Source organism: Leiobunum rupestre, chromosome 3, assembly GCF_980474605.1.
Source record: "Leiobunum rupestre chromosome 3, qqLeiRupe1.1.hap1, whole genome shotgun sequence".
NCBI classification, from domain to species: Eukaryota; Metazoa; Arthropoda; class Arachnida; order Opiliones; family Sclerosomatidae; genus Leiobunum; species Leiobunum rupestre.
In genome coordinates this window covers 6431254-6455305 of record NC_143386.1, presented here as the reverse complement: position 1 = coordinate 6455305, position 24052 = coordinate 6431254, and the positions used below count along the sequence as shown (strand labels likewise).

The 24052-nt window shown below is 35.7% G+C and overlaps 1 protein-coding gene across 3 annotated transcripts in view; it reads right to left on the bottom strand.

Moving 5' to 3' along the window:
• Nucleotides 1–24052, bottom strand: part of LOC149949233 (uncharacterized) — a 113156-nt gene that overhangs the window by 8939 nt on the left and 80165 nt on the right. For 2 of the 3 annotated variants that reach the window (XM_090167679.1, XM_090167681.1), the window contains exons 2-21: nucleotides 18159–18249; nucleotides 11065–11325; nucleotides 10917–10981; nucleotides 10289–10512; nucleotides 9706–9914; nucleotides 9496–9641; nucleotides 9010–9190; nucleotides 8263–8458; nucleotides 7878–7954; nucleotides 7602–7809; nucleotides 7380–7460; nucleotides 6687–6806; nucleotides 5960–6184; nucleotides 5718–5881; nucleotides 4394–4558; nucleotides 3788–3871; nucleotides 3630–3721; nucleotides 2187–2666; nucleotides 422–805; nucleotides 119–284 (exon numbers count right to left, since the gene is read on the bottom strand). In XM_090167679.1, the coding sequence (XP_090023805.1) occupies nucleotides 119–284; nucleotides 422–805; nucleotides 2187–2666; nucleotides 3630–3721; nucleotides 3788–3871; nucleotides 4394–4558; nucleotides 5718–5881; nucleotides 5960–6184; nucleotides 6687–6806; nucleotides 7380–7460; nucleotides 7602–7809; nucleotides 7878–7954; nucleotides 8263–8458; nucleotides 9010–9190; nucleotides 9496–9641; nucleotides 9706–9914; nucleotides 10289–10512; nucleotides 10917–10981; nucleotides 11065–11325; nucleotides 18159–18249 (3619 nt within the window). The remainder of the gene's footprint in view (nucleotides 1–118; nucleotides 285–421; nucleotides 806–2186; nucleotides 2667–3629; nucleotides 3722–3787; nucleotides 3872–4393; nucleotides 4559–5717; nucleotides 5882–5959; nucleotides 6185–6686; nucleotides 6807–7379; nucleotides 7461–7601; nucleotides 7810–7877; nucleotides 7955–8262; nucleotides 8459–9009; nucleotides 9191–9495; nucleotides 9642–9705; nucleotides 9915–10288; nucleotides 10513–10916; nucleotides 10982–11064; nucleotides 11326–18158; nucleotides 18250–24052) is intronic. The other variant, XM_090167680.1, reaches the window with a different exon arrangement.

Sequence of the window (24052 nt, the reverse complement as noted above, 5' to 3'; positions counted from 1 at the left end):
GAAATAATGTCTTGTAGACAATTTTTGTCGTTGAGGTCGCAACAATTTATAACCATTTCAAACAAAGTTAAAAACATTTCTAATTTAAGTATTGAAATAAGAGGGGAAAAGGATTTACTTGAGCTGAATGGTGATGTAGTCCTGGTCCATGTATTTCGATATTGGAATGAGGTAGTTATAGACAAACGCAGTTTTTTGAATGCAAGGAAGGTTCAAGCAGTACTCCGAAGTTAGCGTTGAATTCCAGTCCGGAAATCGAATACTTTCCACTGAACGACTTAGTTCTGCAAGAAAAGAGACATTTAAGTCTGAAATAAAGTTTCATTTTGATTGCTAATCTGTAAAAATACTATAAAAACCAGGTTTTTTTTTATAAATTATATATCACAACTATAATGTTATTATCAACAGTTTATCATACCTTTCACGGCGTTCTTAGAAAATTGAATCCTGGTATCACTCCTTCGGTATCTGTTGGGCCGCAAATCTCTTCTCTTGCGTTTGATGGAGCTGTTTGCGTGCGTCATGACTTTCTCGTTATTGGTCGATACTTGAGAGATCGTAACGCTGGAGTCTTGGTGATCTTGATCGGACTTAGAGACGGTGTTGGCGCTGTTATCCTGAACGTCTGGAATCCCGCTCGATTCCAAGTAAGAAGACGATGAAGGCTGGTACATATTGCTCGAACGGTTAAAATAAACGTTGTCCTGATGTCGCGTTTTGTTCAACCAGGCGTCCGATATTTCGTGCGATGGGATGGCTTCGTTTTCACCGGACAAGGATTGGTGGTCCACGAGAGACAGATCTAAACAATAGATTTTATATTGAATTTTAATATTTGTTCGTTGAATATAACGAATATAGCTTATGTTATAATTTAGGGCTGTGTTAGAGGGAGTATAAAGTAATGAATTTTTGGTGGATAGCCTCTATTTCTATTGCCTTAAGCAAAATTCAAATGAAGGTAACTTTCCTCCGGCTTTTTTTTCTACCGTAGTGGAAGATGTTAGCTTAAAACACTAACTAATATACCGAAAGACAGTGTGAAATTGGATTTGAATTAAATTTATTCCTTCATAATTACATTAGTGACGTTTAATGCCTTTTATTGCGTTTGAAGGTCGCTCACCTTTAAGTAATCTATTTTTAATTTTTAATGATTTTTATTTTGCAATATTTGGGTCAAGAAACAGTAAATTGAGAGTTTAATTGAATTTCCAACAGAGCATATCATTTTAGATTTTGTCTGAAGGGTTTACGGCTTTACAAACCGTACCATTGAGTTTGAAAGTGTTAAACAAACCACCACAAGGTACACGCCTTATAGTTTACGTTCGAAGAAATTAGTTTATTTACTAAGAGCCACTTCTACAATAACGGCACTTTTTTGGCGAATTTCATGTCGTAAGGGCTCTTTGCCTCATTTGTCACAGTAGAGCTAATGCTGGGAGCCGTGCCAAGGCTCGTGACAGGGCCAGATTATCCAATAGGCCGAATAGGCCCGGGCCTAGGGCACCAAGCCTACAAGGGGCACCAAGAGGGTTCGAAAAAAATAAAAGTACAAAACTTTAATCATTTGCTTTTCACAAAATATTTTCCGGAGTAATTTTAGTAAATGCGTCCACCCCTATGAACCAAAAACGTTTGATTGTCACATTCTCTGACGGACTGCCGTCTAGCCCCTGACGACATACTAAATCTGGCAGCAAAATGAATTTTCCTTCCATTTCTCAATTATAAATTGAGGAAACGCCTAGCTCACTATTGAAAGGGGGCACCAAAATTAACTAGGGGGTAGGGCCCCATAAAGTCTTAATCCGGCCCTGGCTCGTGAAAATTAGTTTTTAAGTTGCAATATTTTGTAGCTACAGGTACTTATCCTTTTTTAATTTTGAGAATGATGTAAGTTCTACGTCACACTTAGCATTCACTGATTAGCCTTTTCAGTTTACATAGAGTTACGTAACGGTCAACGCGAGAATTTCATTAACTGTTTTATATAACACGAAGTGGCTGCTTATAGAAATCGAAATTCGAGCAGTTCATTAGCTTCTTTCGTTGGCCGCTACGTGACTCTGTGTAAACAAGAATGCCTAAGTATTTAGATTAACTCAGTTAGATAAGTAAGCTATACCTATACGTAAACCCTAGATCAAATTCCATCAACAGTGAAATATTGCACTTACTGAGTGATCGTCCTTCCAATCCAGCTCTAACTCGAGTATTGTTTTCAGGCCTGTGTCGCGGCATTATGTTCGTCGCTTTGCCATAAGTGAAGCTTCTGTCCGTTGACCTGGTGTCTTCGGCGGCATCGGAGCGGGCCACCTCATTAGGGTTGACCGGCGCGTCGCAGCACTTGATGAGGCACGAGGTGGGCATTGGATGGGCCGCAACTTGGCAGTGATGTGGAGCGCCCAGACTTTGTGGTTTCAGAACGGGCACTGGGATGCGTCGCGTGTCATCGGCCGAGTTCATAGTGTCATTTTGGTGGTCTGAGACCGTATTGTCCGCACTCTCGGCGTACGCGGAAAGGTTTTTCGCGGGTGACGGAACTATGACGCGAGCGCTGTCATTGGGACTTTTGGGAGGACCCTCGGAACTAAACGAAACACTCGCGGACAAATCGTTCTCTTTCGCGAACTTCGAAGTGTCCTTTTCCGAACCGGCTAAAAAAATAAATAAAAATTAGATAATTTTTTTAATAGAAATTCAAAAAAATTTAATACACCACTTAAGTATTTATTTATTTATTGAGCCTACTGAGGTGCCGTCTACGGTAGCTTCTACAAATCTGGCTCTAGCTAAATTGTGCGGAAACGAGAAAGAGAATTGAGCAGGGGCGTAGCCAGAAATTCGTCCAGGGGGTGGTTGACTAACAATTGTAAGTAAAGGGTCAGCTTGAGGAAACTGTGATAATGTAGTACACATTAAGCAAATACCCACTATAGTCTGCGCCACTGAAGCGAAATATGAATAAGTTCCCTTTTCCTACAGTAGATGGCTCAATATTAGTCTAGTAGTATATATGTTTCGATTTATAGACTCTACGAAAAAGCAAAAAGGGAAAAAGGCTGGTAATTTGTTAAATTCTAATTGGCAGAATATAAACATATATTTATCTCTAACAGAGTTAAGAAAACACATATAAAGAAAAGAATAAAATAAATTTAGTTTTCGAAGATATTATTTCATTATAAATTAATCTGAAAATTTTAACATTAGGTTTTATAGTTAAGGAAATATATCACACTTATTAATTTGCCACTTCAGACTATTGCTAATAACGAATTTCATTTAGTATTCCAGAGCAAGAAGTCAGCCACTAGAGAAATATGTTGCACTTTCAAAATAAAATTTATTACTCTATTCAGACGAACTTCTAGTTCTTATAAAATACTTGAAACTAAAAACTAAATAGAAAAATCCATAAAAAACTTCAAAAGAAAAAGGAAATCTTTGGAAATTAAAAATTTAACTTAAATGGTTGGCCTCTAATTACCGAGAGTGTCAACAACGAAAAATGTAATAAGGAGAAAATCAACATGTAACCGTTATGTATTGAATTTACTTAATTGGTAACGGTTTGAAATTAAATATATTTAATAAATACACGAAGAAGCTCTGTTTACCTGTTCCTTGTGCGTGTTTAGTGGGACCTACAACGTTGGAAAACGAAAACGGTGTTGGATCTTTGAAATGCGGCAATTGGGTTGTGACGAAACTAATTAATACAAAATCGATATTATTTCCATATTTCAAAAATTTCAAGAAAGAAATAAATGATTACGTTTTATCGCCCATTTGGAAGGATTTTGAAATAGCATGCCTTCTTTGCCAGTCTAAAATATACAGTGAAGCGACCGAAACAATACTGCAAAAAATATTTTGATATTATCTGTCCATTGTAAAAGATGGGACGCGTTTATTCAAATAATATCTGTTATGTACAAAAATTATAATTTAAAACAGACTCTTATACTTATTAACAAACTAACTAAAATAGAAGCTTTTAACCCTAAGACCCAACAATCAACGATTTACTAATTAATTACAGATAAATAAACATAGAGAAGCCCTGATTTTCTGGTTTTAATACAAATATATAATCGGAATAATTTCTTAATAAGAACCAGTTCTAAAAGTATTTTAAGGGATGTTTTCTGTAGAAACTATAAAAAAAATTCAACTTAAGAAGCATTCTGCGGTTGGCGCCATCTAGTAAAATTTTGGGTAATAATAAATTGCCTTCAATGGCCTAACCTCGAATCTCCACTGTCAAATGTGTATCGATCTAATTCGAAAAGGAAAACCACAATATTTCGACAAACGAAGTTATCGTAGTATAAGGCACTATCGGAAGTTAAATTAAGAGAAACATATATATTTAGCTTACCAAAAAGTCATGACAAGAACAAGTATAATAATTGTGGCTTGAACAATGCGGTTCCCGCAGAAAGAAGACAAACCGCCCAGCGATTCGTCGGGCAACGAGCGCCTCCTGTTTTGGTGCTTTTTGGTGTGGTGGTTGGCTTTTTTCGCTGTGTTTACGCTGCTGCCACTGAAACATACATAATGCTATTATAAGTTGTTAGGAAAATCGTCCATCTACGAGTACCAATTCGTAATGTATGATCCAGAATAAGGCGGCTAAGCCATTACATTAATTCCACATCAATATAGAAACATATCTAATTGACCCAAACTAAACTTGATATAACGAATGTTTTTAATTTCCTATTTATTGCTTCAGATTTATATAATGCTCAAATTGGTGGGTCCCCTAGGAACCAAACGGTATCGCACCAAAAGATATTTTCATACTACAACTACTAGATTTCGCTCATAGCAACAATACCACTCAAAAAATAAATCGATGTGGAACTAAAAATGGCCGCTGGATTACCAAATAGGCTCGTTTTCAAAGTCACATGACGACAATCAACGCCGTCTGGTTACTTCTAATATAATCTCACACTTTTTCCAAGACATGAAAACTGTGTTTCATTATTACTTATCCTAAAAACACAAGCCCTTTTTTCCCTATTACCGTAAGCCTATAATGTTCTATATATATACTTATTTACAAAATATTTTAAAGAGATCTCTGAAACGAGTGACGTCATCACAAGAAGAATATAATACATGAAACGTAAGAGTAAACCGAGGTATAAGACGGCGCTGAAGCCGACCATAGCGTGAGTTTTGTAAACAGCTCTCTGTAAAACGTTTTCATGCATGAAATAAGAAGTGTATACTTATGTTATAATATTAAGGACTTATGTAAATATCGCTTAGCGCCGATTTTTTAGAGATATAAAAACATGCTCCACGAGCCTTTCACAAATTACGTAAAGCAACAAATCGACATTTTCAACTCACCCTTTCCCTTATGACAGAGAGAAACCATTAGAAAGACCCTATGCCTAAATTTATTAAAATATACTCCCACTCAATTATAATGTCACCATTTTTAAAATAAAACATTTCGTTCAAAATGAAGTTATTTTTTTGTTTCGAAAAAACTAATCATTATTAAAGATCAAGTACCAATTGGTTAGTATACCTTGAAACAATGGATAGCTTAGATCCCGGTATAGAATTTTGAAATGTCTCCTTTCTACAATATTAATAAGGCTGGTATGAACCCTTATTTCACCCTTTTTTCAGTGTGTTACGTAATCTGTGAACTGCCCAAAATTTTATTTAAGAATATTTACCTCGTGACAGTACTGCAGCTTGAAGTTGATTTGAGACTGTCCAGTCTTTTCAGTTTCGTCAATTTACGATTAATTTTTTCTAATTCGTCAATACGCGTTTCTAAGTTATCTGTCACTTTGCACAGTTCCTTGACAGCGCCTACGTTCTCCATAAATATTCTTTCCTGAAGATTGAAAATATTTGTTGAAACAAAGTTGGTACCGACTTTAATTTATTTGAGGCTTAACCACAGTATATTTACTTTATTCACAACTAGGAAATTTTCAATTTTCTCTCCTCCGTCTAGCACCACGTCTCCAGCTTCCCGGACAGCGTCTGGTAAAATGAACTGCACTTCCTGAGCGATGACGCCCGTTCCTCGAAGCTCCTCATTATGAAGACCGGCTTTACGACCGAATTCAGGCCTGTATTCGTATTTGACAATTTTCATGTTAGCGACGTTCTTGAGCTGCTCTTTACTGTCCATCTGCAAAGAGTTATTACGATTGAAATATAATGAAATAAAGAAACTTCAAGAAATTCAACAGTTTTTACTGCGCATAGAATGATTTCGTACCCATTGTTCATCAAAACCTTATTCTAAAATTTTAAATTTCGTACACGCAGTTTGTGGCAAACTAGAGTAACACCTTTACTAGGATCTTTTTATTGACGGATCAGAACACGAGCCAATCTCTCCCCGTATCGTCACATTGTCTGCTCCTGGTAGGGGCACATAGAAGGGAAAATACCTGAGCTTCTCATTGCACCATCTAACTACCGCTAGTGGAAATAAGATTTTATAATACACTTAGTAAAGACTGTACAGTACGATACGCCATCTTTTAAGTCTTAACATTTTTATAAGTATATTATTACAATAAAAAACTGATAGTGCACTGACCAGTCAATAAAAAGACAATGCATTTACCACGGCTAAATAGAAGTAGTTCGGAATGATGCAGTAAATAGGAAAGCATAGATCTTACTTCTTGTACGTTCGTTTTAGCTCTTGCGTCGCTAGGTTGAATGATATGACCTGTAAGTCGAATGTTTCCGTGAACGACCAAAGACTCGTCCGGGCGATCTGTATTGATTCCTACACGACCCTACAAGTAAATTTGGGTAAAGAAATAGATTACCATAACTGATGTTCCAGAATTTCTGATCAAGCAAACTAATAAATTATGTCGATTTTTATCTATAATCAAGGGTAAGGCCAAGGTTTTTTAAGATAATAAAAATGTATCTATAAATGTCGTGGCATAGACAAACGACTTTCCCTGCCCACACCCTTTTTGGGTTTAGCTACCGGTGTAGTAAGATGTGCACCCCCTTCTGAAATATTAAATAATTAATTTTTATTTATGAAATATATTAACCCTCCCCGTTAAAATAAAATATTGAGTACGCCACTGTATGAGTGCGAAACCTAACTGTTTATCACAACCCCTGTATATAGTGAAATAAGGATATCTCATTGATATTGTACATTCCATTATTAATATTGCTATTTAAAAATACTTTAACTACACACCATAACAATCAAATGAATGATATTATTCTTGTTATAAATGGATGCAAATAAAATTTTCTGCTTTAAAAGCAACAGTCGGTCTTGGGTAGATGTTATAGCTTTTTAACATGCCATATATCAGCGTGAAAAGAAAATTCATAATTACTGCATGATAAATTGATTCCGGGGTAGTTCCTTTTTGCCACGATAGTTCCATATCATTTTCAAACTGACCAGGATTGGAAGCCTACGAAAATTAAATGTCAAAAATATAATAGTCACCTATATGTGAATTAATATTTGCCCTGACTTAATCAAACTACCGTGGTAAATTATTCAAGGATAACGAAATCTAGATAATGGGAATTAGAAAAGGATGTTACGTAACGGTTACCCTGACAATGATCCTCTCGGATGCGTGCGCAATTATGGGGTACGTTTGTTCACCGATGTGGGCAAAGAGACCGACAACGAGGTAAAAGTAGCGCTGATCTGGGTTGGGTTTTCCCTTTTTACGCATATTGTTGGACGTTGTCTCGCTGAAATGAAGGCGGCCGACTGTCGTCTTGATAACTTGTTCTTGAGTAAGGTCCATACTAAAACATTTAGAAAAAATTGGAATTAGTCAAATATAGTAATAAATTTTACCAATTATATCACTTACGGTACGGGATAAAATGGCTTTTTACTCCTATCAGATTGAGATTGTTCCACTTTAATGGTCTGACTGGGTGATTCAACCTATTAAATTAAAAAAAGAAATTAATTTCATAAATTTCCTGTGTAAAGAACGAAAAATTATGTCTTTGCGGCGCAACGGAGATCAGAGCGACACATCCATTATTAAATTTTATATGAGTTTAATAAAATTTATGAATAAATTTGTACGATCTACATCAAATAGGAAATTAAAATACATCATAACGATGAAAAGGTATTTTTTTTAAGGCTGAGCGGCTTGACCAACTAAATATCTCTCAATTTTACGGAAATTCGAAAGAAACTTTAACTGCACTGAGACGTTTTTGTTTCGTGGAAATTGGATTTACCTTCGCGCCATGGAAATGCAATTGAAAACTCTCCACTTTCTTCAGTCCTTCCGGTGTTTTAATATACCTGGGATCACCGAACGCCTGAATGTGAACCGTAACTTGGAAGTGGTTTTTCTTCTGGCAAACAAACGCTTCGTCAGCGTTGCTAAAGTTGAAACCTTTGTCGGCGTCAACGCGGTAATTTGGAGGGGACCTATAATAAAGATTTGAATAAATATAACAATGCCTCTCTTTTAAAGGGGAATATAACTTCAATGCCATATTTATGGAAGACCCCTTACAATTTGAACAATAACTCAATAAGTCAGAAATATCTAAAGCCAAATATTGGAGAGGCCAAAGTTGGAAGTGTGGGTGTTCCACACCAAATACCTGCGGTTCTATTATCTTTAATGGTAGCATTAATGTATTACGTTCATGTAAAAAAAGGGTGTGCGCAACTGCGCATGTTAGGTGTTTACTGATTAAGTGTAGGGATTGCTACCACCCTCACACTTCGGCACAAGGTGGTGCCTAAGTAAAGAGGGATAATTTGTGCTAGTTGACTAGTCGTTCTAATGAAAAAGTACAGGTGACCCTGCCATGGCGTGGGGTCAAAAAGTGACTATTTGTTTTTAGTAAAGGCAGCTATGCTTTACGGGTCGTCACTCCACACTTAGCTATCTTAAATTATTTTACCAACTGACACATTTATGGAACGTAATTATAGAATTATGATGGTGCAACAATATAAGAGCAACTTACAGTTCTTTCATGGAAATGTCACACAGAGCGTGCCATGTGTTGGGCTGAAATGGTTGAAAACGTATACATTGATAGGCGGAATCCATAAACATTGAATTGTCCGGTCCGTTGAAGTCAAAGCTGTATTCATCCTCGGAAGGATTTAAAATGACACTTGACGTTGGTTCGGGTGAAAGACCATCTTTATTCAAAAAAGTTAAAATACAATTTAAGTTAATTAACGCGAAGAAACTACCCAGAATTCTTAGCTGTCATTTAGAAACCTATTAAATTTCCGCATGTAGCATTCTTAGATAAATTATGAAGCATTGCAGCACGCTAGCAATCCTTTATTAACAGAATAACCATTAAAATTAATTATAAATTGACAAATATAATGGTAGTTGCTCAATTAGTTTAAAACGTAATTGTAACATTTCCTTCAGATGGTGATACTAATTAGAATATAGGCATCGGCTATCCTAAATAATTAATAATCGTTTTTACCCGGATCCCTTTTAATGTGGGGGATGCCATTGCCAATAACCGTGCTCGAGACGGCGTTTTTGGGAGAATCTGACAGCTTCCGTTTTTTGGTTGGGTTGTTGATGCTTGAAGTGTTACTGAGACTGTCACACAGAAATTCTTCGTTTCTGAAAATGTACATTTGAACTTATTTATAGTCAGAAAATTTAAATGTTATGCTGTTACACTTACCCTCCATAAATACCACTAAGATGACTGTGAGACACTAAAGGTTGCTGATGAGGATTTTGTACAAGGTTCCCAAGTTGGGTTGAATTTGGAATGCTTCCGAGCTGCGATGACAAGTGAGAGGGAATGCTGGTCCCTAGCTGTGTTAACACGACTCCCGTGTTAGTGGTAGTCGTTAAATGAGGACCACCGGAAACCAAATTTGATGTGATCTACAAATATAAATGTCAGCTGAATATTTATTGAAAAAAGGCGTCCGCGAATACGTTTATTACCTGTATGTTGCAAATAATGTAAATGCTCTTACATATATTAAATAATTATGTTATTATATTATACCGACAAGAATGTAGGTAACTAGGTATAGTAGTAAATCTTATTCAATTAAGCAAATAACAGATGTAAAAAAGATCTATGTTTATACTTGAGATTCCCTGATCTATGTTCACATAAATAAGTATATGAAAGACTTGAAAGTTAAGGAATACAATTTTTAATAATCGAAACTTTCTTATTTTATTTTAAAACCGTTAGCTTCGATTTTACATTCACTTTTCTATCAAACAACTGCTTAGATGATACTTACTGGATGAGAAATCGATGAAGGAATGCATAGTGATGAGTTTTCCGACAAATGTTTCAGAGGTTGAGTCCCTGAGTAAGTAACAAAATGTTTGAGGCTTTCCGCGTGGGACTGCATCATGATATTAGCTGGAGTGCCACCACTCGGTGTGTTTAGTAACCGCTGATGTGGATGAGGACTATGTCCGGCTTTCAGGGATCGCAGTCCACCGTTACTCAATTTTTGTTCTATATAAACTAACTGTTACTCAAAATACACGATTGTACAGTTTATAATAAACTTCTTAGGACATAAGTATTTAATTACGCTATTTCATTGAAACATGTACCTTCACAGGATCGAACTGAATTTACAAAATACGTATTATTCTCAACCATGACTTCAACAAAATTTAGAGTGAATGATTACACTGCATAAATTGTGTAATATTTTTACATTTAACATAATAAGGGCGGAGTAATACAAGTTTCACCTTTTAGTTTCAAGGAAAATTTAATACGATTGATATCAGCGTCCAGCTTAGAAAGATCCATGTTTCATTTTGGTGGTCAACATAGATACTTAAATCGTTAAATATATAATACACTCTTCCGTTTTACACTAATATCAGCTAGTAAACACCTTGCCTTACCTTCATTATTTGGAGAAAAAGGTGGTTCAGAACCCGAGTCAGGTGGACTATCTGGAAGATGATGTCTGAAAGTATTTTCGATACTTAAAATGTGGATCGCCTATGGAGATGTGTATTGGAAAATCTGATACGTGAAAATAAAGCTTACGATGGATGATAAGCTTGTTGAACGGTAACTATTGAGGTTGGAACAGCGAGTTTGAAACTCTGGGAGGTACTGACGGTTGGACTTCCACAGGACGCTGAGGAATTTCGCTGCGCTCCTTGTTGGGATCGTAATTCGGGAGAAGTCGAAGAAATGGTCGGAGAAGCAGAGCTCGGCAAAACTTCTTCTTCGTTGCACTTTTGGTGACCGATTGGGGAATCGTTCAGTTTTAAATCTCCGCCAACCAATGCCTCGTGGAAATATCTGCACAAAAAATTACAAATAAATATGTTCTATTTACATTTGCGTAAGCATGTTGGTGATCTGTTCATACTAGGATTTTGCATACACTACAGGGTGACCAGGAACAGGCTTGGAAAATGTTATAGGAAAATAGGAATTTTAGAGGCGAATTATAGGAAAATAAAGGAATATAAATACTCGAACCACCTAGAATATTGATAATTTTTTGTACACGGCTTTCTTGAATTATTGGATCACTTAGAGGATTTCAAGATTCTGTTTGAAAGTGGCAGTTTTTTCACTACATGTTCTATGACACGTACTTAAAAATAATTTCATTTTCAAAAGCTCGTGAAATTATAGAAACATATATGTAAATAGGAGTAAAGTAAAGGAATTTATAGGAAGGCATTAAAAATATGGGAAAATGTAGGAAGTCTGGTCACCCTACATACATTATGTAATGTTAAGGGGAGTAAGAGCTTCCATATTTCTGCAACCAGGTTCAAAATAGCAGCAATGAAAGGCTTAAGTTGAGTTTCAAACAAGCTCTAGCGCATTTTAGTAAGCCATTTATCGCTTTAGTTGATAATATCTTTGGGATTTGGAATAGTGTAATAAGTGATCGGGGTATACGGCTCTTTGGGTTTGGTGAATATTAGATTATTTTCCAAATTATATGTCATGTCTTGCTTACTAAATGTTTTACCGGAGTCAATGGAAATACATTATCTAATACCAAAAGTAACATAAAAATTATAAGTGTCGATGGTTTCGAATAAGGAAACTCATGCCTGCTGCTCTGTTGGTTGGAAAAATTAATAACAAAAACGTTTAGGTCTCAAATTTACAAATCACCTTATCATCAGAAACCAAGCTAGTGTTTATATTAGTCAATATTTTATTTAGATTCTACAATTAATCATTATTTTGCCTTAGTAAAATCCACCGAAGAGGTTTCAGTTCTTAGCAACGTAATTATGTATACGACTATTATGTTACTTTTGCTAATACTAATAATTATCTGCTATTTTTACTCAAAGGGTTATAACAAATTGCAATGAGAGGGAGCAGAAAAATTAAAATTATTATGTGGCGCCGCCACGTAAATTAAAGTTTAAATGAAGGCATGTTGCAATGGAAATTTTTGTTGGTTTTTAAATGAATCATTACATATTAAAAGTTATAATATGATAGAGCTTTTCTGGATAGTTGGAGCCTGACAGTAATCAGAATATCGACCTATCAAACAAGAACACCTATTCTAGTGTTTTCCAACCAGCCAGATTTTCAGGGTCTTAATCGACTCCGTCTGTCCTTATAAACGAAGAGTTAAAATTGGAAGGATCCCTATTCTCTGAAATATTCATACCACCCGAAATTCTTATAGCACGATCAACCTTAAATTATTAAATTATTTTCAAAATGATGCTTATTTTTTATGGTTTTACTACTAGAAAATGAATCATACTACTTGAAATGTGAAATCCAAGTACTTAAATATCCGATAATTTAGTTTCCGTTTTAAAATTATGATACGTTATGTACCAAATTTTGAACGTTCGTTAGGCCAAAATGGAGAAAAATATCGGAGTATATTTACTTTTTAAAAATTTTGAGAAAAGCGATTTTTATTAACGGTTCGTAGAAAAGAATTGAAATTGATAAGAGTTTATGAGAGATTCCGGCTGCTTAGTAGAATTATTACAGGCTATGAATACTCAATACCAAATTCTGTAGTCTAAACACGAAGAAGATTCAAGTAGAGGATATTAACAATATTCTTGGTGCTGATGGATAAATAATTTAGTCTGTTCAGAAGATGGAATAGATCCAGGAATCTCTTACGATAGAGCGTGTGAAAGTGAGCTTTCGTATAATGGATTGGCTGTAGTACAGTATGCACACTTACACTAACTTGTTTAGGGCTTATCTTTTTGGTCCCTTTTCATTATGGACTATTCTAACTATTCGCGTATTTTATCACTCTTTACATTGAGTTTGCTCGTTTTTGAAATTAATTTTTCTTTCGTGGCATTTCATTAATTAAGTATAATCACGGCAAAATAGAAACCTGTAAACTACCATTCAGAAATACCGAATACAAACAGTAGCAGACAGCACACTACATGAGGCAAAAGATTTACATTAAAAAATGGCACATGACCATTAAGATGTCAATAGTGTTTTTTTTTCTATACTGGAAAATCACTTTTTTTTTAATTTCCTTAAAACTTTATATTTCATTAATGATCCCAAGAACCAAAAACCTCTTATAAACTGGTGCAACTTAATTTTAATTCGCCAAGGACGAAATTTTACGAAGAATCTACTTGCATTATTTTTAAAGGATATTTACGCATGTTGCCAGTTCGATGGCCCTCAACCTTGCGGAAATGAGGTAAGGAAATAATTTCGCCCTTTAAATTGTTTCCTCAGACTACAGAAGGTGGGAAAGGGTGGACGAAGTAAACGTTTGGCTTTTATCTATCCACTTTTGGTAACAGTTATACAAACACCTCTTTCAAAATTAATATTGAATATGAAATTATAAGCTTTTGTGTAGTATGCCACTGAAACCAGTTTTCAATTTGTTTCATTCTCACAAATTGAAATTAAAATAAAAGTAAAATTTCGAAAAAGCCCCATTCTTTCGAACGATTTGATTAATTTTAGCGCGATACTCGCGTAATGAAAAATAATTATTAATTCTTCAAATTTCGAAACAAACCGTTACAAACACGCAAAAAGGAGTTGTTTGAAATAAAGCCAGGTTTAAGGTTACGGCGCCAAAGTCTATAAACGAGAAAGTGAACTGACAACAAATGGCGTTTATCGCAATAGCCGGAAAATCTCTGAGAACTAGTGGTAAAATCGCACGACACACCAACAAGCTATAGCGGCATAAAATAAGGGAAGGTAAAAATATGCAAATAAGGTTTTAGAATTCCGGTTATTTATCTGACGTCTTTAAGATATCAATAATATAAACAAAAAACGTAATGGATTAAAAATGATATATGTCGTGTTCGCGAAAACAATCTGCTCACGATAATTTACTTTGATTTTAAATTTTGCTTTCATACCAGTTCTCAAACGATATTTGGTGAAATTTTACTCGGTGATATAAAATGATGTTAAGGGAATTTTCGGTTTGTGTCTAGAAGCACCATTACTGTCCAATAAGCTTTTTCCTTCCCCCCTAGTTATATACTCCTAATGATGGCGACGGTTAACTCGCTCTCTGGACCTGAACATATCGGTGTATGAATTTGACAACCCCGATTGACCAAATCAGCTATCACTTAAAACCTAAGAGAAGCAGTTACGGCATTTTCAAAAGCTTATTACAAACGACAGTGTGGCTTTTTAAGTATTTTTATGTGAACATTCAAATCGGGAGCTATTCCATCCTACCAAACACTATTAGACAGTGTTGGTTGATAATTATCGATGGATAATTATCATGATGATTATTGATAATTAAATGACAAAAAATCATGATAATTATTGATAACTTTACGACAAAAAGTCATGATAATTATCAAGTTAAAAAGTTTAAAATTAAATGAAGTTGGCGACACATGTTGAGCTGGATTTTGCAGTACGAGTTTAATTTAAACGCAATACTTACAGGTTGTAAGCAGTATATACAGCAGTATTTATATTTACAACTATACAAATTGAATTTTATAAACTTTTAAGTTGTTTCCTATGTAATTAGTCTTATTTCACAGTGAGGGACTAGAGTTCAAAGTGTCATTTTTATTTATATTGAGAAACAAAAGTATCGTTTTACTCCATATAGAAATTTGACGACTCACATCAGACAATTTCGGACATAAAAAGGCGCCGCCTTGTTATTTTTGAATTATCGTATAGATCGAATTTTGTTTTATTTTTTACGAAAAAAATACGATTTTTTTTCCAATCCTGCTAATAGATTAAAACATTGAATACGAAATATTTAAATTCAAAGTAAAAATATTCAGTTTCAGATGACGTCCTTCGTTTGAAAATCTAATCACCCTTCGAAAAACTATTAGTTTCAAAATGAATGCCGTTTTGGAATTTTTTTTTTCACCGGTAGGTGTCACGCAAAATGTTTCAATAGAAAAGCTGTAGGGCAATAATTTTGGTTCGGTTGAAAAAGACCTATTTTTCACTGAGTTTGGAGGTCGGGGGAAAAACAAGTTGTACTAGCAGGCAATAGCCTTTAACGTAAACAATCGTACATAATCACAACACACATGTACATTTATTTTAGGGAACTTATGCTTTCAGATATGTAGTTAATAATCAGATCTGCAAAAAGTTATTGTTAAAGAAAATTATTACGTTCAACACCTAATTAGACAAAGTGGACAAAGACCGCGTCTTCCATTTCGACGTGGTTACGAGTAAGATCATCAAACAAAGATTTGTAGACCAAAAATTACGCTTATTTTTCTTTTGTTGTTTTTTAACGTGAAATATCAATTGTCCGAGTAGTATTTAAAGCGTTTACATTTTAAAGTTAAAACATTATCTCAGCTTGGCCGATTGTTGTCCAGTATGCCTCTTTACACTCGAGATCAGCGCGCTCATATGCTTGATTATTTTACGGAGAAGGTCGTCGTAATGCTACTCTAGTAAGTCAGTTATTTAGACGAAGATTTCCCAATTGCAGACCAAGTCATACGACGGTTCTTAGAGTAGTCCGCGACTTCGACAACTGGGGTAATATCAATCCGAGGTTTCGTGGTCGTGGTCTCCAGGACATCGACATGGAAACCTACTTCGTCGCCTATCCTCGAGCGAGCGTCAGGACTGCCAGCTTTGACTTAGGGTTGGATCGAAACTACGTTTGGAGAACACTCAAAAGACACCATTTTCATCCTTATCGAGCGACACTTCGCCAAGGACTGCATGACGGTGATAGACAGCGCCGACTCGACTTCTGCAATTGGTTTTGCCTCATGGCTGACGCACACCAGGATTTTCACGATCAATTACTGATGTCCGACGAATGTTCATTCGGAAGAGATGGGCCTTTCAACCGTCAAAACCAACATATGTGGGACTACTAGAATCCACACTGGGGATTTCCTCACCACCACCAAGTGCAGTTTCGCTTAAATGTGTGGGCTGGTCTGTTAGGTGACAGAATTATTGGCCCGCTCTTCCTGCCAAATCGTCTGAACGGTCAAAACTACTTGGAGTTCCTTCAAAATGAAATATCCAACGTGTTGGACGACATTCCTCTGGCCGAGTACAGACGCATCTGGTTCCAGCAAGATGGGGCGCCACCTCATCAATATCGTGACGTGGTTGCATATCTAAACGACGAGTTTCCTGGAAGATGGATCGGAAGAACTGGTCCTGTTCGTTGGCCTGCAAGATCCCCTGATCTAACACCACTCGACTTTTTTCTTTGGGGATTCGTAAAGGACTACGTATACCAAACACCTGTGACGATCGTTGAAGATTTACGACAAAGAATCATCGAAGCATGTCGCCGGGTGACTCCAGAAATGGTTCGGGGAGCATTTCGCAATATGCAACATCGTGCATATTTGTGCATTGCATCAGAAGGTGGCATTTTTGAAAACATTTTGTAGAAGTCATTAAAAAACATTTGTCACTTGGGCTAATTATTATTTGTTTATTTTTCGAAATATTATAACTGAAATACATGTTACCTACAATTCGTTAAAGGCTATTACCTGCTAGTACAACTTGTTTTTCCCCCGACCTCCAAACTCAGTGAAAAATGGGTCTTTTTCAACCGAACCAAAATTATTTTTACACTTTCGACCTTGCCCTACAATAAATTTTCCAAAACGGCACAAAATCGTTCGATTTTTCTGAAATTTAGTAACCAAAGCCTTCCATACCTAACAAATAAACCGTGAAAATTTCAGAACCCTAGCAAATTTAGACACCCTGTATAGTGAGAGCTTTAAAGTTAGTTAAATTTATTTCTAGTCTACTCATTAGATTTGGATAGATTTACAAATTACAAAACAATAAAGTAGTGTTGGTAATTTTCCGGAAAAATAAAATGCGGAAAATTTTCCAGAAAAGTTTCCGGAAACTTTTCCGCAAATCAGAAAAATAAAAATTTTAAACATAAATTACCTTTTAAGGGTTTTTAATGTGTTTAACTTTTTATCGATATAAAATGTCTAATATCAGTAAACATACTAAAAAACATTAATAGCGTTACATTGTTAATCAATTTAAACTAGCCTAGAGGTTTAGTTTTTTTTTCAGATTCGAAAAAATGGGGCGAAAATACCGCTTTATTTGAATTTGCAACAATATATTAGACTAATCATGGAATGAAAACTTTTTTTATTTTTTTTTCGGGAAAAATACGGAAAATTTTCCGGAAAAAAGGCCTCGGTCATTTTCCGGAAACTTTTCCGACTTAAAACAATAAAATAAAGCAATAAATGCCAACTCTGTTATTAAAGTGATAATTGTACATAAGATCATTTGATATTCAGTGTTTTCATGATTTGTTAAATAATCTTAATGCCATTTAACTCAGGTAACTGGGTCAAATTGCGTAGGAGGGGGGTGGAAAGCACTTCATGCCACGCGAGTCAACAGCTCCTTACATTCACTATTACCGTTTAACTCTTCAAGTTTGTATGGCAAGAGGAAAAACACCCTTAACCCGTTTGCAGAGACATTGCCCAATCTACGCAGCATGAGCTATTGCGAGTTTTCACAAGTTGGAATCGAAACCGGCTCCTCTTGCTGCGAGGCGAAAGCTCTAACCACTCCGCCACCCCACAAAACAATAAAGAGGACGCAACGAAACAATTTACACGACTATTATTCCTAAAATAAGACGCAGCACTTACATGTTGTTGTCATTGCCTTCGTCGTTGATGTAGTCTTCCAACTGGCTGAAATCCAGAGCTTCATTGTCAATGCCGCCGAAATCTCCGCGACCTGTGCAAAAATATAAAATTACATTAATGATAAATTAGTTAATAATTAAACGGAAATCCTATTTATGATGGTCGGTCAAACGTTTGTTTAAGTATTTCGTGGTCAAATTAGATTACATACTTTTTAGACAACTGGCATATTACGTATTTTCAATGTTTTGTATAAGAAAGCGCATTCATTTAACGGAGAGTTTCCATGATCGTATTTAAAGAAAATCATTCTAAATAACGTTTTTGTTGTAACACAGATATGTAAAATCCTTTGCCTTAATTTTAAAATGAATAACTACTATACAAATATAAATTTCAATCATCAATCAAACTTACAAAATAGAATTTAGAACCAATTGATGATGAAATAAAACAGCTGCACATTTTCTAACGTTATTTAATATAATCCTTAAGCTAAGCAAAAGAGACCTCGAAACGTAACTCTGAAACTTTTTCAACACTCCAATGCAAGAAAATTTGCTTATAAGACATTTACGTAAGCTAATATTTCTTTCTGGACGAAATATTGATAAGGGAAATTAAACCTTCAAATCGGCATCTGTGACCCCAACGAAATGATTGTTATTAATTCCAATTACCTATTAAGTATAAATTAGTTTAAGATATCAACAAAAAGGACCTTCTCTATTGACCCACATACACTTTGAACAATACGCACGTATCAACTGAGTGACAGATGTAGAAATAAAGAAAATTATATTAAACTATGAAAAGAAACTAAATAACAAAACAGTAAAACGAAAAGAAATAGTTTCGAATCCATTTTCCCTCAATTCAATTTTATATTTATGTCGATATAAAAGTTTTTCTTCAAGGGCGCCACAACAAAGCGAGGTTGTTCCCCAGCCAGCAAAACGGTAACAACAATCAACAATAGTATATTTTACTCCCGCCGAGGAGAAAAGTCGGAAGAAACTCAGCCTCTATCGTAATCAACGAATCAAGGATCACGTTTTGGAAAGAGAAAGTGAAAGCATTGTTTACACGGTGGACCACTTTTTACGTATGGTTCCACCACTTTGTGGCGAAATGCTTCATACTGAGAAAATAACGATGGCTTTTTCTACTTTTGACGAAGAAATTAATTGAGCACGTACATTAAGAGGACTCATTGAATTTATTTATTCCTCGCGCTTCTATGTATAACACACAACTTCATTATTTATTTGGAGCAACCTACCCAGTAGCGTTTGGGGAGGGAAAGGCGCAAAAATTAATATAAATATAACCAGAGGTGGCACCAAGGGTAGGGTGCGTGGGCTAAAGCCCACTTTTCATTTTACTTGGGGGCCCATAAATCGATTTTAAGAGGCCCAATTATCGAATTCTCAATTTACTTTCATTTGAATTTGTAAAACTCGAAAAGAGGGCCCACATTTAAGAAACCATAATAGTCTACAACCACTTAAATTAAATTAAAATAACCATATTTTTCGGGTGACACGTGCCCGTTGTTCCCAATTAGTGATCTCACGGGGACCCCGGGTTTGAAACCCCGACCCGAGCCAGCCTATCCTCTCTAAGCTCTCTTTCGTGATTCATCCTCACTCTCTCACTTCTCGTCCACGCGTTTGAAGTTGTTTTGATTTCATTTAGTGGTTATGCTTTTAAATAGTCAGCCGTTCGATCGACTACTCTCATCCTCAACTCCAAGCGGTTGTTTTGATGTAGCGTTTACTTACTGAATAGTCGACTGTTAGTTAAACGAATTCCAAAGTAACACTGTTTTTGCAAACAATTTTAAAGTAACGGTTATTTGGGAGCATTTTGAAAACTAAACTCTACTTAACGACAAAAAATCAGCAGAAATACCCCTTTGCTGCCCCATTCCTCATCATCACAATACGGTTAGGCCTCCGAAGGCGTCGAAGACTGAACCAGATTGTGACGATTATATTTGAAACATTTTAGATACTTTATAAAATAAATAAACATGTTCTACTTTTGAACGTGTTTTGCCAAATAATTAAAAATAATTAATTAATATAATTAAAAATTTTAAAAACAAAACCCTAATTGACGCGGTTTTTCTGGGATTTTTCAACCCCCCATCGCGACACCGACTAAAATTTCACCCCCTACGATCACTTGTCCCCACTCGTTACAACACTGCATTTACCGCAGTTTTTCTGTTTCTATACATTTTCTTTTCTGAGAGTAGATGAAGCATTAAGCCGGGTTTTCATGGACGCTTGTAGTTTGAAAAAGAAAAGATTGAGATTTTTCCATTTTGTGGGAAGCGTATACTTTATTTTATATTTCGCGCTCAAGCTGCAAGGAAAGCGCTTCGCGTTTTCACGATGCAAGATATTTCTAGCGTGCCGTTTGAGCTGGCGGCTGCCGCGTTAAATAAATATGGCGGACGTCTTTTGATTAAGAAAAAAATGTTATTACTTAAACTTTTAGTAATTATTAAGGCCAAAAACAATAAAAGAAGGTGTAAAACAAAACGATGGTAGGTGCACCTTATTTACATAATTTTGCTCAACTCTATAAATGCAACATTCACTGCATCTCTGTCTCGATGTTCTTTTAATTTTCGGTTCCAAATTATTGGGTTATCCGTTACATGGCTTATAAAATTGTTCTTCACTTCTATTTCCCTTTGTTGTTTTCTCTTCTTTTTCTATTTATTTTTGTTGCTTTTTGGTTAATTTGGTTGTGGTTGAACTCATTGTTATTTGTTTCGAACAGCGTACAATAGTGTGATAAGCCTCGGTACCAACACTAGCACATACTACATAACCATTGGCTGGCTGAAGTCACATGGACCGACGTCACGCGCGAAATTTTCGCTTGGGCGTAAAAATATCTAGTTGGTTTTGATCGGTGCTAGAAGCGTGTTCCAATCTATTTTCACACGCGCACGCTCCAAGTGCAAAACACAAGCGTTCTTGAAAACAGAAGCGATTGCAGCGTGAGCGCGAACTTAAACTATTTCTTGCTCAAGCCAAACTTTTTCAAGCTAAAAGCGTCCATGAAAACCCGGCTTAAGTCATTAAGTTTGCGCCACACATGTATATTGCCATTTGGCAAACTTGTTTCAAAGAGTGTAGAGTCCTTTAAGCCTTGTTACAAGTCACGAGCTCTTTCTCAGATTAATCTTTGGCGCTAGTAATTTGAGAGAACATTCTTAAGACGAGAGTTAACTACAATGAAATCGTGCCCGAATGCTTCGAAACTTTAACTACGGAGGTGATATATGCGGGGAGCGGGAAAATTAAGGGTTTTGGGGGAAACGAAACGTTGATGTTGTTAGACTATCGCAAGGTTGCTAAATTATCTTAGGGCGGGGGTGCTTATAGGCGAAGAGAAAAACGGGTTTTAACGTTATGGCGTATTTACGTAAACACTGAAATTTCAGTTATTCATGCTCGATTCCACTCACGAACGTTCCCTTTAATTTGGATCGTGTGAACCGCTGATCATTTTCAAAGCTAAGCGTTTGTTTCGCAGCTTCTATCACTTTATTGCGAAGCAGAAACGGAAGGATAACTGCTCTATTAAACATTTCTGCCACAAAAAAAAAGAGTTTTTAAAGATTAACTGAATCAATAGAGGGCAGCTTTCTATTGTTCACATTTAATATTTTCATGACTAAAACTACTAAACAGGACATGAATTGATCTCTGACAAATGGAAAATTATTAACGCACAATACCCTTAACACGGAACGTAAGAGCACTGCAACCTAACTTGAAAGGAAAGCGCTAAGATTTAAACAGTAGCAAATGAAAAAATATGAAGAAGTTGTTTTGTAATTAATATGTAAAATTGGATTTTCTTCACTTTCTGAAAATTTGAACTTTGCTCTATGAATATCATCTGTAACCATAGTGACTAGGCTGCCTCGAGATGTAGCTAGTACCAGCAGTCTATATAAGTTTGTTTACGTGTCTTCCGCCGAGTGGCTCTACAGGTAGGGTTTTTGTATTAAAAAAATATGGCGTCGATTTTATAACGATTCAGATTGGCATACGAATGGAAATAGTTTTATAGCCTTGAATCGCATTTTGGTAATTTAATGTGACTTTTATTATTAATTAGGATCTTGTTGAACATACAAATCGCTAAAAGGCGATATTTGAAAAAGCATAGGGCTTTCACTTTTAAGGGCGAAGTGCAATATGGATTGGTCTTCCAGAAGTTTAATTCCAGGGCCAAACATCTAGCCTATACAGATTACGCTAACGTTTAAAAATTTCGGTAAAAACTGAATTTTTGCATTGAAACGTCGAGCAATTTATAACAATTGATCATCGAACATTTTGTAATAATAATCTTTCTTAAAAAATGTTAAAAATAATTTAATATGGACTTAAAACTCGTTTTTATTTGTACTGCCAAATCTGATTTCAAAGTTCTTCCAGCAAAGTTTGGCAGCGGGGCTGGTACGATTTTAATGAAAGAAGCATTCAAATAGACCAATACCCAAGGCATCACTCTGGGCCAAAGTTAGATAGCCTCTTTTAATGGCTTTAAATCAGTGACCGGGCTACAACGCGTTGGAGGGTGGTGGTAAGCCTTTCATGCGACGCGAGACAATAGATTCCACCAGTACCATTACAATTTACCTCACCAAGTTGTTCTGTCAAGGAAAACCGAAAAAATCGGGCGGAAATCCATTTAACCGTTAAGAAGAAAACTTGCAAACTCGACGCAGAAAGAGTTATCTTCCAGTGCCACAACTTGGGATGGAAACCGAACCCTTTTACAGTCACTCCACCCTACCTACATCAACTGGTTCGTAAAGTTGCAGATAAATATTTCTTTCTATTGCAAAAATACTTACATATTACCCTGAATCAAAGCCATTCGAAACGTTACAGTAGATGGAACACTTAAATCAAATGCACGTAAAGTTTTAAACTAAAAACAACCAGTCTCCTAAGAAAGTGTGTGTAACCAATAATATGGGGTAAAGAGTAAACGTGGCTTTGCAAACTGAAATTTCGCTTCTAAATTAAATGCAGTTCAAAGAACAATATAACTTAAATTATTCCACGTGCATAAACTGATCTTTTTATATCTATAATTAACAAAACTAAATTAAACTTCCTCTTTTCGTTGGGCTCTAATGTATTTACTGAAGTGAACATTACACACGATTTATCCGTTTTTAACACGCATATAATATTTATTTGTATTGGAAGCTAGAATTATTTTTTTTCTAATATTGCTTCCTTCACAACAACTCACTGTAAAAACGAAACATAACAAATCAGGACATAATTTTCAACTTTACAAGTAAACCGTCAGTTGGATCAAATGACCGAAATTATAAGTTTTAAACCCTTTAATCTAATATTTATTATACAAAAACAACCTTAAGATAATAGGTATTGTTTAAACCTACAAACAATAAAACCTCGTACAAATTTCCAAAATGAAAAAAGAATTCAAAACAGCGTGTCCGCCAATTGATGTCTTCCGTGGTCGGACCAGCGCTTTGCACGTTCCCCATTTCAAAAATAAATATTATGCCGGAACTCTACTCCACTTTCTTCAACTTCTAAAAAAAATTAAAGCGCTGAGGTCTTAGAGGAAGGGAGGGTAGTGAAATCCTATACGCTATTATTTTATATACCTAGTCGGCAGATAAACATTCCTAATGGATGGTAATTTCTTCACGGCGTTATATTTTCACTAGCTGCAGCTGAGATAGCGCGCTGAAATTGGTCTCTTAATGACCCATAGCTGCGTTCGCGGGGAGAGAGTGAGTTCTGGTCCCCGAATACAGGGTGTTACGTCATCGGATTGGTTACTACTTTGAAGTATAACATAAAATAAAT